We start from the raw sequence: 12,601 nt of genomic DNA on the forward strand, positions 1-12,601 counted from the left end.
ATTGTCAATCTGGAGGAGGCCAGCCGGCCATATCTGATGGTTTGTACAGACTGCTCACGAATCTCTGCGTGGGCAGTAATACTTGGTGAATCTTTCGCTTCTCGAAAATACTCTAAGAGAGCCCCTTGGTGTAGAATTAGCAGTAGGCGAAAAAGACTCCCACCGGATGCGAGAGCCTATGCCACAAAAGGTGAGAGGCCCGGAAGATAGAGTTCATCAGATATCAGGTGGCTAGGAAGACCGTCACATCATGATCTTGGGGCGGGAAGTATCCTCACGCCCAGGCTTGTTGACAGCAGATGGAACGTTAATCGTGAACCCTGGTAACATGAACACACCCCAAGAATTGATTCTGCTTCCTCCGTGCCGTTACTCCGATCTCCAAGCCTGGGTGTGGGTTTGGTGGATGCTGGTATTATCAGAAGGTAACGGCGAACCCTCCTTCGATAACCGGTCTAGGCCGACTGCCTGGGCAGTCTTCGTCCTGCCAACTTTGCCTGACTTGACTGAAGCCGGTCTCTTCATCCTTGAGGCACCCTTCAGAGTCCCCTATCTCAGTCACCCCCAGACTCGAGAGTCTCTAGACGTGCTATTTGCTGCCACACCTAGACTTGCACACTTTCGGAATCTTCACACCATGTCGTCTCTTTCTGAAGATGCGAAGCCCTTCCTACCGAGCGAAAGTGGCGATTCCAGTTTCGACTTAGCCCCGGCTGAGAGACCGAGACTGCGGCAAGACCGATCGACCGAGCCCCGCTGGCGAAGGAGACTCTGGATCAGCCATGTTATCCTCTTGGGATTCAATGTTGCGTTCCTCATCTACAACATCAGTGATGTTGGGAAACACGTCGGGCCAGAGGCGGCAGTGCTCGAAAGAGCCTACTGTGAGAACTTTTTCCTTCGCCTGGTACCATGGTCATGCAATTATACTAATATCGAATGTCGTAGCACCGGCACAGATGGCTATTAGTTATACAGTCAAGGAGGAAGCCCCTATGTTGCCCGACAACGTTCTCACCGGTCCACCCGGCCCCGAGGCTGACAAGGCGTGGGAAGAACTTGAGAAACGTGAGTTCAACGCCATAACTCAGCATTTGCTACATCAGATCCTAAAACTTCCATGAAGCATTCATGCTCAGGTTCTCCGAAGACGAGATGAACAGAATGCAAAAGACCTCGCTCGCTCTCAAAGACGGAAGCGGGTACATCGGTTATTTGGAGTCTTTCCACATGTTGCATTGTGTTGTAAGTGACTTCTTCCTTGTTCCTATTTCTGAGAATAGCCTCATCTTCTTCACTGTCGCGTTACTGACAGGTCAACAGAAGAGTGCTTGGAAGTCCCAATACATGGATCACTATGGCAGTGGACATTCGACCAAGCCCGGTCATCTAGCTCATTGTCTAAACGTACTCATCCAAGGTATCATGTGCAACGCAGACACATCGATCGGAACATATCATTGGAAAGAAGGGGGGACTATCAAGGGCAAGGAGATGATGGACATTGAGGCTAACAGGACCGGACATCGCCAGTGCACCGACTTTAGCAAGCTCCAAGCTTGGGCTACTAAGCGAACTCTTGACTTTGATGTCCACGATACTGACAAGTTTCTGCGTACCTTGAAGCCGGAACACTAGGGTCTGGTAAATAGCATCGTTGTTGATACTTGGAGGCACGAGCGGAAAGACGTTGAAAGATCTTCGTTCATGGCCACATCTCCATTGACCCTCAGAAATAAATGTAGCTAGCTTCTAGATACATGTCTGAACAGTTGTTAGCTCTGGATAATCAGATCATAGCGACGCTAGGGTCTTTCATGAGCCGCAGTCAATGTGACTTATGAATTAGATACGCTGACCAAAACACAGCTATGCTGGCTAGCCGAAAGATCCAGGCAACACTGTCCTCGACGCCGAGAATCTTCAGAACTGCCAAGAGGACTGCGCAAACTAGGGTTGAGCCAATTTGAGGGAGAGATATCGCCATGTTGTGCAGTCCCAGGATCCATGCAACCTCGCTGTCTTGCTTTCCAACGGATATCTCAGAGATCTCTGCGCTGATCAAGGCAAATGGAGCCCACATGGTTACGGCAGCCGTGGATCCCATCATGGCGACAACGATGACGGCCGTGGCTCCGCTACGTGCGACAAAGGTGAGATGCATGCAGTATCCCAAGAAGCACTGCGATGCAAACCAGACTCTGGGGAGGTTGCGAGAGAAGCCCGGCAGGTAGCGGTCAAGTATCTGGAGCAAAATACTTGCAGCGAATGCTCCTAATGCGAAAGCAAAAGAGGCAAAGAAGCCAAAGTCCTTTGCACTTTCGATGAGTTCTAGATCTGGTTCCCCAAACTGCCTTTGCCTTTGCTCGAGTTTGTCAGAAAGGGCTGAGAAATGTTAGTATTGGAAGTACTTCAACAGTTCTGGACTTCTACCTGTCTCATAAGCGAACCTGAAACAAGTCCACGAGTTAGTCACTAGGCGCAAAAGATGTTATAGGAGTCGGACGCTTACGTTGACATGTAGTATAAAACAGGAAACCATCCTGCCTACGCCCAGAATTGAATCTCGCAAACCCGGCGACTGCGTGGAGGGATTTGTGTCCACCGTTTGGCTAGCCCTGTCGGCGAGATGATGGACCATGACCGTTGCGCAAAAGAGGGCTGGCAGTCACGCAAAGGTGCGACGTTCTGGTCAGTAATGAAATAGCATGCGAGACCGACTGTCGTCAAGGTACAAGCTGCAACTACAACGGCGAGTAACTTGAAACGGTCATCGCTGTTTACACCAGTCGAGGACCACTGAGCATCCACAAACCCAACAGAAGAGAGCACCACATTTCCCAGCACATTCCATCGCATGGCCCAGGAGGCTGCGACGGACTGTTGACTGGGAGGGGAGTTATCTACTATCAGAGCCCTGACGCCGACTGCGTATGCCTGCAGTGCAAAAGTAGTGACAACCACTGAGAAGACTGCAAGAATCTGCGTCGGTAAGTGCGCCGAGCTGGCGGAGCGATCAACACTGGAACTCCATGTCCAAGCTGTGAGTTCCTCAGAGTACGCCAATGCCAGCAGGAAGATAGTTGCGCATAGCGAACCTCCTACGATGAATGGCTTTCTTCTACCCCAGGCATGCTGTGACTCGTCGCTGAACACACCGAGAATAGGCTGCGCAAAGGCGCCAGATAAAGGACCGGTGACCCATACCAAGGATATAATGGATTTGGGAATGCCTAGCGAGATCAAGTAGGGCTTTGGGCTATTCGTCAGTCACTCAGCTGGGGTTGGGTCGGAGGGGAAAAGACTCACAGTGCCGCTCGATGTCAAAAGAAACCAACACACTTGAAGGCCCAGACTAGGAGACGTAAGTAGGAGCAAGCCTGGAAGCTTGAGCAAGGTGCGCTTCTGGGGAATTTCTTCCCCAAGCTCTGCCAGTTCTAGGTCCTCTGTGCTAGACGCAGATCCGGGGGAGTAGAGAGCCCCTGAGGTCGGCTCGCCCACTATGACACGAGGCATTTCCTGTATGAACAGGATGAGATGAGTGACGCTGCCTCCTGTTCCATATTGATCGGAGATACTTGCAAGAGCTCAGCGTTGATTTGTTATAGTCGAAGATGTAAGCATGACCTGGTGTCGCCGAGTCCTCGCCGGAGACCGCTGCCTTTCCGCGACCTGGAAGGGCCATGCGCTTCCTAGCCCTGGTCAATTACGGATAGATACTTTGCTGCGGAACCGGGAACGCTCCAGCGGCAACGGCGTCATGAGTCGGACGCACATGCTGGTTGTCTTTGCAGTGTGTAGCGTGTAACTTTTCACTTTCCTCAGTCCTTCTTTCATGTCCACGTATTACGCATATTACCCATGCGGGCGGGTACCTTGTAAACTCTGTTTTTCAACCGAGTTCCTTGGCCCGTTCTCGCCGACGAGCTACCCTTGTCAGGATCAGCACAGTGCCTGGTGAATGGGGCTGGACATAAGATTGGAATTCTATGATGAATGATATTGCCGACGTGGCTGGATTGGTAAGAGAAGCGAGCACTTGTGTATCGAATAAACGCTGGTCAGTGGTGCCAACGGTCTTCTCGAGTTCCAAGGCATGTATCCGCCAACTTTGCCCTCCATCAAGAATCACGCTTACATGACACATTACTCCGAACCAACACACGACTGCTACCACTGATAGTATCACCAAAATTAGACTCTGACATCTCAGTATGTCAGATGGTCACGCACCGGTAAGCTGGTCTTCTCTACCACGAAAAGACCAGCTATTCCTACTTTTCATGATACGATTCAGTGAACCTGTCGTCAGGGTTTCTATCGGAGCGTACATCTACTACCAACTTAAATCACTTGATCCATCATTATCCAGTGCTGAAGTGATTACACAATCCGCGTATCTTCAGACGGCTTATACCATCGCGCAGGCTATCTCATCTTTGCTATGGGGCGTGGTATCGGATTCTCCTAGAGGGGGAAGGAAACTAGTTGTGCTAACAAGTTTGTCCGGATCATGTAAGTCAGCACTGTAGTGATATCCCACGGGGGATGCGAAAGATTCATCTAATTTCCGATGACAATTGACTTTCTAAACGCTTTTCACAGTCATAAGTTGTGCGCTGTTCGGTTTCATTACTAGCTTCAAGCAGGCCGTCTTCCTTCGAGTTTTTGAGGGGATAACCAATGGGAACGTCGCTATGGTGAGAACAATGGTCTCCGAAGTTGTTCAGGAGAAGCGGTAAGTTGTTTTCTATTAAGGAGGATAAGAAATATAGGATTTAAACAACCAAGACTGACCGACGTACTCAAAATAGTTTCCAAGCGAGGGCTTTTGCATTATTACCAATTGCTACTCGAATGGCTATAATCATCAGCCCACTAGTGGCAGGTTGGACTGTTCAGCTTGAGACAACGGGCCAAGACGACAGTTTTGTGAGGAAACACCCATATGCACTGCCTGCCTTATTGAACGCCGGCTTCTTGCTTCTTCTCCTACTTGCTACATTCCTGTTTCTTGAAGAGGTATGTCGTCATTAATACATGCTCACTTTTGACTTATTGCTTCACTTCAGACTGACGAAATGCAGACATCAAAATCTGTAAGAGGTCGATTTGACCCTGGAATCGCCTTCTCCAAGAAGTTGCTGTCTTTATTCCGCTTGGTTCCATTCAGAAAAGCAGATGACGCTCAGTACTCACGCATCAACTCAGAAGAAGAGGATGGAGAAGAGATGGGTTTCTTGAAGGAGACCGATGGGAATGATCACTCTGGCGCTTCCACACCTCCTGCGGTGACCGTTACACCAAGTGAAAAGAACTTGAAGCTCCCTACACGCCGCATTTTCACCACTAACATGCTCCTGGTTCTATTGGCAACTCTTCTCTATGAACTCCATCTTAACAGCGTCAGCATTGCCATGGCCAATATGTTAGTCGATCCAGTTTCCACCAAAGAAGCCGAATTATCAAGGGTTCTGCCATTCCGCTTCGGGGGCGGCGCCGGATTCAGGCCGAAGTCTCTTGCCTGGTACTCAACTGTGTTCGGTAAGATCTTAAATACCTCACTTTGTTCATCAATAATGTGAAAATTCCGCCACATGAAGAGCTATTGGCTAACATGATGCAATATAGGGATTGTCGGTATTCCCATGCAGATTTTTGTTTACCCTTGGCTTAATCAGCGCCTAGGCTGTTTGAGACTCTGGCAACTATTCTACCTCGGATTCCCCTTGCTTTATTTTGCATACCCATATGTTGCTATCATTCCATCTTCTACACCGCCTCCATCCGAAAAGACTGGTGTGGCTGTATGGGCGTTTTTGGTGGTGATTCAAACTTCAACATCTCTCATAACGAGTGTTGTGACGCCCTCACAGCTGCTACTGGCGAATTTCTCCTCGCCTCATCCATCGGCACTGGGAAGAACTCATAGTATCACGTTCTTCACGTCGATGGCGGTTCGAGCTGCCAGTTCAGCCATGGCTGGAAATATGTACGCTTTTGGGTCGACACACAACTTGACTGGGGTCATATTTTGGTTTAGTAGCGCTGTGTCGCTTATAGCTATCATTGTCACCCGGTTTGTGAGAGAAGGAAATGGCCATGAAATCAAGCTCCCGGGAGAGAACTAAGGCGAACTAAGACTAGTAGTGGACTCGAAAGACTCAATTACACTACAGAAGTTATCTTCTCTTTGCGTATGCTTGTACTCGACCATTGATAAGGATCTTGGATATTCTGTTCCTTGATTCCCAGAAAAGAATAAGCAGATTGACGAAGAAGACAAAGCTGTTGTGCTAGGCCGATCGAATAGTTGGGTCAGCATGTTCTAGACACGGAAGCTTAGAAACTTTTTTAAACTACGCATCTGTAACTAAGAACAATTTGTCTTACACTGCGTAACTAATAAGGTCCTACTTAATTCATGTTTTGCACGAACTTCTCCCCTGCCGTCTGATTGCTTGCAGCCTCAAGCTTCTTGTATACGTCCTCAATCTCTTCCTTGTAATCCTTCTCGACCTCCCTCCGAAGCACCAATTGCTTGATAGTCAGCTTGATAGGTTTTTCCTTGCTGGCCAAGAACACAGTCTGTCTCGGAATGGCCACTGCTTTCGCAGAAATCTCATTGTGTCCCACAATAGTCTTCTCATAAATATCATCAACAAGCTCTTCGTGGTTCCTTCCAAGCAGATCCTCCTTCACTTCTATCAGGACGTATGGTGCAATGCGCCCTGCACCGCCGACCATGACGTGCTTGACTCCAGGGTACCTGGCGACTTTGGTCTCGATGTCCTGAGCGTGGAATTTGGCCATCCAAATCAGCTTCGTCCAATCATCAGTTCTGGCCACCGATTCCCATCGGGTACTGCCGTCGCTATCTTTGACCGGACGCCACAACTCCTTCGTATCGATAGTCTCAACGTCCTTGAACATCTTGTAGTTCCAGAAGGCACACTGATAGATGGATGGACCACCGTCAGGTGGCCTGTCAATGAACATCTGGTACACATCAGAGTCATCTCCGTCACCCAGAGCTTCACCAGAGCCCTCTAGCTTGACCAAACGAACATGGTGCTCAGGAATGAATTGGAAGCTATACCATAGCTTCCTGTCGATGGGATGCAGGGAAAAGCGACCACCAGACTCTGTGGCTCCCATGACAGAATTGAGCCTGGTGTGTTCGCACAGTGCGTCTCCGACAACGCGATCGAGAGCAGATCCCAGATAAGTGATGAACTCTAGCGACTTCAGTGATTCCCGGGTCTCTTCGTTATTGTATAGGTCAACGATGGTGAAAGGAAATCCCATCAGGCCATCAACCTTGTTGAGACGCAGAAGCTTCTGGAAAATAGCTGGCGGAAGCCCGACCACATCCGGAGGGGGTTGGATAACACAGGTGCCAGAGAAAACGGCAAACATGTTGATTAGGACAAGGCCAGGCTGTAGTCTCATTGGGATTGCCAAAATCAGAGAACGGCCATAGAAAGAATCCGTAGATATCCCCCTAGGCCAGTGACGGCGAGCCAAGCCGGCAGATGAACATCCAGCTGCCCAGAAACCATTGTTCATGAAGATTGGCTTAGGTAAACCTGTTGTGTTGACTGGTCAGTGTCCGGTGATACCAGAAGTGTGAACTCCTTGCGTTTCCATACCTGTGGTGCCTCCAGTATGGATGATGAGAATCTCATCGTCCTTCGCCTGCTCGTAAGTCTTCTCATAGGCGTAGGGCTCGGTTCCTTGAGCAGAGAGACACCATTCGAGGCTTTGGAACTGCTTAACATGGATACCAGATGCTGCAAGCTCAGGCTCGGGGCTGAATGCACCTCCCTCGGAATACAGCCAAATCTTGCAGTTTGATGACTCTAGCAGTGCATCAAGTCCATCCTTCATGAAACGACCATCTGGGACAAGAAACTAATCAATGTTAGCATGAATATGATTTGACTTAGAATAATCATTGTATACCTTGCGACCTGTCTTGACTGATGCCGCGAATAGGAACGCATATCGGACGTCGCTGGGACCAGAATACGCAACAGTATCGTTGTCCACAGATTTTCCAAACGTCTTGTCAAGCCAGTGTGCAGTCTTGTTGATGCCATCGGCGTATTGTTGCCAAGTCAACGAACGGTAACCCTCTGTCTCCCAGTCAGGCCCGCCAGCGAATCGCACAAGTGCATGATGAGGTTGCCATTTGGCATTCTCGTCAATCCTGCGGACGAATAGCTCCATTCCTGGAGTACTGGTATCGAAACTCATCTTGGTCAATGTGGCAATTGGCAGGTGTTTCGACTGTGTCTGACAAACTGAAAGCGTCAAGGCGAACTGGATCGAGATGAGAACAGACTAATACCTTTCAAACAAGGTGCTCTTTCAATTCAAACCTACTGTGCATTTGAAATACACTCACAGGTACGAGCCTCTAAGGTCTGGTCCCGGCCATTCCGAGACACATATCATGTAGCAGGGGCGTTCGTCTAATTCTCACTGCTCAGGCAGTGGAACTTTGTGAATTTCGGCACCAAAGATGTCAGATGATGAGAACTGATTCAAAGACCAGAACACAACGGAAGCGTTCATCCGAAGCTTCTAGCTAGGCGGTATCGACCCCATAGAATTGGGTTTGTTCCGTTCGATTCACCGCACTTTTCGTGGGATCCTCTCCGAAGCTCCGAGTACGCACGCTACGGGGATATTATCTCTCAGCTCTGGAGCTCGGATATGTCTCCCGACTTCATTTGAGAAGGTGAGTTATGATAGTGGGGCCAGAGGTAGTGGACCAGCTGTTGTAAAAGGGCCGGTCACTTACAGACACGTAGGACTCGGCCAAACACGCTGTGGCCGCATACCTGGCAGTCGCCCTTCGGAAAGCATAGCAAGGGAATACTTTCGCATATTCAGGCCGGGTTGTGCCTAGGGTGAATGTCACCTTTAGGGGACCGCTTGTTGCAAAGAAAGAGGGCCCATGCGTGCTCTCAATGACGTAGTGGAGCCTCTCAGTTCAATTTGTGACATATTTGAGTTTATGTAGGTCAAGGGCAGGAGCCCAAGATATTCGGGATGTGACTAGAGACTTCCAACGAGCGTTGCCGATGCTAGTGTTCGTATTGGCACCCCAGTCCTCCGTACTAGATGATGCGAACTGTCAGGGACAGAAAAACTGGACCTTGGTGAGTGGATCAACCCCAGGTCGATCCTGCGGCCAAATTGTCGGTGGTTCTACTAATCTATTTACTTTCACATTGACATAAGTTTACGGGTACAGGGCACACCTACATGTAAAGCCAAGACGCTGCTGACAAGTAGGCATATTTGTCTCCAAGGGAATCAACAAACTTTACGATTTGTTACAGATTTCAAACTTAAGCAGGCCTATTTCAACTCCTCAGATCGAATCCTACCATGAGCGGAGGCTGATGTCTAACTTGGGGATAGTGTCACCTCATGGGAGAAACTGAAATGTGCTGAACTCTAAACCCCAGTCACAAGAATTCAGGGAAGGCAACTTTACACACTGTGCTCCTCGGGAAAAAGAGTAGACAAAGGTGTACTAGGTATCGATCACGGGAAACAACACTCATTCCAAGTTTGTGTCGAGTCTATCGACGACACACCAATCCTAACGACGCTTCCATAATGTCTTCCACGCCGCAAGCACCCCCTCATCCCCGCGACTGGGAGGTTGGAGTGGACGAATATCTTACACAAAACGGAATCTCCTATGAAACAGCAATACCTCTCAACACTGGCACATCATGCTACATCTGGCGACTCGAAGGACTGGTCGACGCGGAGGCTTCGGCCAATGGTCACCAGACAGGCCAGCCAGTCATAATGAAGTGCGCCGACAGCACCCCCAAATACCGGAACTTCCCAGTCTCACCGGAACGACTTCAGTTTGAAGTCAAAGCTCTGAGATCCAAAGCAGTGGAAGAAGCTTGCCACCAGGAACCATCAGTCCAAGTCCCGCGCGTGCTTCGAGAAACAAAGAATGGTTTCATCATGAGCAATGTCGGTGAGACTGATCTGAGGACGGCTTACAAGACGTACGAGTTTCTGGATGCGGCGGGAATTGGTGCGCGACTGGGTCGATGGCTGGGTAGCCTGCATGTTGCCGGTAAGTCAAACCCCCCACTTCCCGGCACCCCCCTGTTTCTGGCACCCACAAAAACGCGAAAATCCACCACAACGCAATGCCCACCCCCAACCTCCTTTTATCACAACATTTTCAATTCGAGTCCAAATGGGCTCATTTTTTGCACATACCTTCTTCTATATCTAATGCCTCAATATACCGAAGATCAGCTTCGTCAGGCTCTCGAGGACATCTCAAACGGCAAGAGTCAAAAGAGAGCCTCATTGGAGTATGGGATACCACGATCAACCCTCCAACTACGTCTCCAAGGTGGTCAGACTAGGAAAGTGGCTTTGCTGACTGGCAGAGGCTGTCTCCTGACCAGGAGAGTAAGCTGGCACAATGGGTTCGCATTCAGGCTTCGCTGGGCCTCGCACCAACGCACCAACAGGTGAAGGAATTCGCAGAGCGAGTTCTGGCTGCTGCTGGGGATACCAAACCATTAGAAAAGGCTGGATCTATGCCTTCGTGAGAAGGAACCCTATCATTAAGGTTCAGAGAAGTCGTTCCATCGATTCTAGACGCGTTAATGGGGCATCTACTGAGGTCATTAGGAACTGGTTTAAGTTCCTTGCTATCCCTGAGATCAAGGACATCAAACCAGCCAACAGATATAATATGGATGAGACTGGCATCCTCGAGGGTCAGGGAGCTAATGGGTTAGTGCTGGGCATGGCTGAGACGACGTCTGTTCGCAAGAAACAACCTGGGTCGAGGGCATGGGTCTCTATCATTGAGTGTATCTCAGCCTTGGGTGGGCACTTCGTCCTCTTATCATTTTCAGGGGAAGACGGTCCAACAACAGTGGTTTCCATTACATCTGGTTCCATACGATGGGTGGGAGTTTACAGCAACAGATAATGGCTGGACTACAGACTTAACTGCCATTGAATGGTTAGAGAAGGTGTTTATCCCACAGACTATGCCCGAGGCTGAGGGCGAGGCTCGACTGTTGATTGTGGATGGGCATGGTCATACGACGACAGACTTCATGTGGAATTGCTATATTAACAATATCCATTTACTGTTCTTACCACCACACCTCTCATGTCCTCCAGCCACTTGACCAGTCTGTCTTCAGCCCTGTTAAGTCAGCCTATCGGAAGGAGCTCGGTTACTTGTCTCAATGGAACGACTCTACCATTATAGGTAAAAGGAACTTCCTGGACTGTTACCAGAAGGCTCGACTTGCTGGTCTATCAGTCTCGAACATCAGAAGTGGTTGGAAGTGGACTGGTCTACACCCTGTAGCGATGGTTAAGCCCCTGATGAACCCTATGGTATTACCTGAGCCTTCTGCTAAGCCCACCACACCCAAACCAACCAGTCGGGGCAAAAGCGATGCCATAATGGTCAACAAACTACCCCTGTTGAGCCATGGGATTCTGCTTCCTCTGCAGTGGTCTGGTCGACACCCAGGAAGCTGGCAGAGCTCAGCGGTCAACTGCACTTATACACCCAACTCGACAATGATACCAGCACTCAACGGCTGCTGTTCAGGAAGGTGAAAAAAGGCTTCACAGAGCAGGCCTGGCAACTGGCAGCTGCCCAGCAGCAGCTGGCTCACCTGAGGGCTCAAGTTACCAACGCTGCAGTTAGGAAGAGGAAGACTGTTCAGATCGATCCCAACACGAAGTTTGCGAACATCAGGGATATCCATCGGGCTCAAATCGAAGCGGGTGAAAAGGAGGTTATTACGGCTGAATCCAGCGACTCTGAATGCCCTAGTGAGGCTGGCAGTTGTATTGTAGTGGGTGTGGTTGAGGATCAATAGTTAATAGTAATGAGGAGGTTGGGTTGTGATCCCATCGTTTTTGTGGGTGCCAGAAACAGGGGGGTGCCAGGAAGTGGGGGGTTTGACTTATTAACTTGGGCCCCGACGGATGGAGCTCCCATCATAATGAGTTGGACAAGTTCTACGTACCTGGTGGTCTGGCGGAAAAAGCTATCAAAGACGCCTTGAATGGCGAAGAGTCGGAAAAGGTGCTAACAGCAATGCGCGCACCTGCACCTATCCATACGCTGACGCCTTGGGACTTTCGGCCTATGAATATTGTGGTACGTGTGCCCGATGACGAGGGGATGGCCTCGGATCTCGCGGTCGTGGACTGGGAGTTATGTCACTACGGTGATCCTTCTAACGATGTTCGCATGTGGTTTGCTGAAGTTGTCATACTGGAGGCAAAGTTTGGCAACAGGGGCCTGCTCTCGTCGTTTTTGTCGGCATATAAGCAACGGGTTGGTAGTGCTGTCGTAGACGAATCATTTGTGTCCAGAGTTGCTTTGAGTGCCGGCATCTATATGCTGTGGCTTATTCCCATCAACCCTCGGGTTTGGGATTGCACAGAGGAAGATGTGGAAGCTTGGAAGAAAACAAGCCTAGACTATATCAGAGCAGGCGCAAATGGAGATGTCGCCTGGCTGAGACAAAGCTGCTTGGGGCCTTTGTTGGCATGATGTAGTGTA

General features: G+C 49.6%; 3 protein-coding genes across 3 annotated transcripts; 2 read left to right on the top strand and 1 right to left on the bottom strand.

Annotated features, from left to right (window-relative positions):
• Positions 1 to 637: 637 nt before the first annotated feature.
• HER10_EVM0005116 (uncharacterized protein) lies at positions 638 to 1,638 on the top strand (the record flags this gene model as incomplete). Its single annotated transcript, XM_035474741.1, has 4 exons — positions 638 to 884; positions 949 to 1,068; positions 1,127 to 1,245; positions 1,279 to 1,638. The coding sequence occupies 4 exons, from the start codon at positions 638 to 640 to the stop codon at positions 1,636 to 1,638; spliced, it is 846 nt and encodes a 281-aa protein (XP_035334924.1).
• A 3,071-nt stretch (positions 1,639 to 4,709) lies between these two features.
• HER10_EVM0009897 (major facilitator superfamily transporter) lies at positions 4,710 to 6,131 on the top strand (the record flags this gene model as incomplete). Its single annotated transcript, XM_035479369.1, has 4 exons — positions 4,710 to 4,738; positions 4,815 to 5,022; positions 5,088 to 5,544; positions 5,632 to 6,131. The coding sequence occupies 4 exons, from the start codon at positions 4,710 to 4,712 to the stop codon at positions 6,129 to 6,131; spliced, it is 1,194 nt and encodes a 397-aa protein (XP_035335268.1).
• Positions 6,132 to 6,417: 286 nt separating this feature from the next.
• HER10_EVM0004390 (uncharacterized protein) lies at positions 6,418 to 8,259 on the bottom strand (the record flags this gene model as incomplete). Its single annotated transcript, XM_035474038.1, has 3 exons — positions 6,418 to 7,589; positions 7,653 to 7,914; positions 7,966 to 8,259. 3 exons carry the CDS (start codon positions 8,257 to 8,259, stop codon positions 6,418 to 6,420), a joined length of 1,728 nt encoding a protein of 575 aa, XP_035334868.1.
• Between the last annotated feature and the right edge of the window lie 4,342 nt (positions 8,260 to 12,601).

The sequence above is a fragment of the Colletotrichum scovillei genome, assembly GCF_011075155.1.
Source record: "Colletotrichum scovillei strain TJNH1 chromosome Unknown Contig00004, whole genome shotgun sequence".
Taxonomy (NCBI): Eukaryota; Fungi; Ascomycota; class Sordariomycetes; order Glomerellales; family Glomerellaceae; genus Colletotrichum; species Colletotrichum scovillei.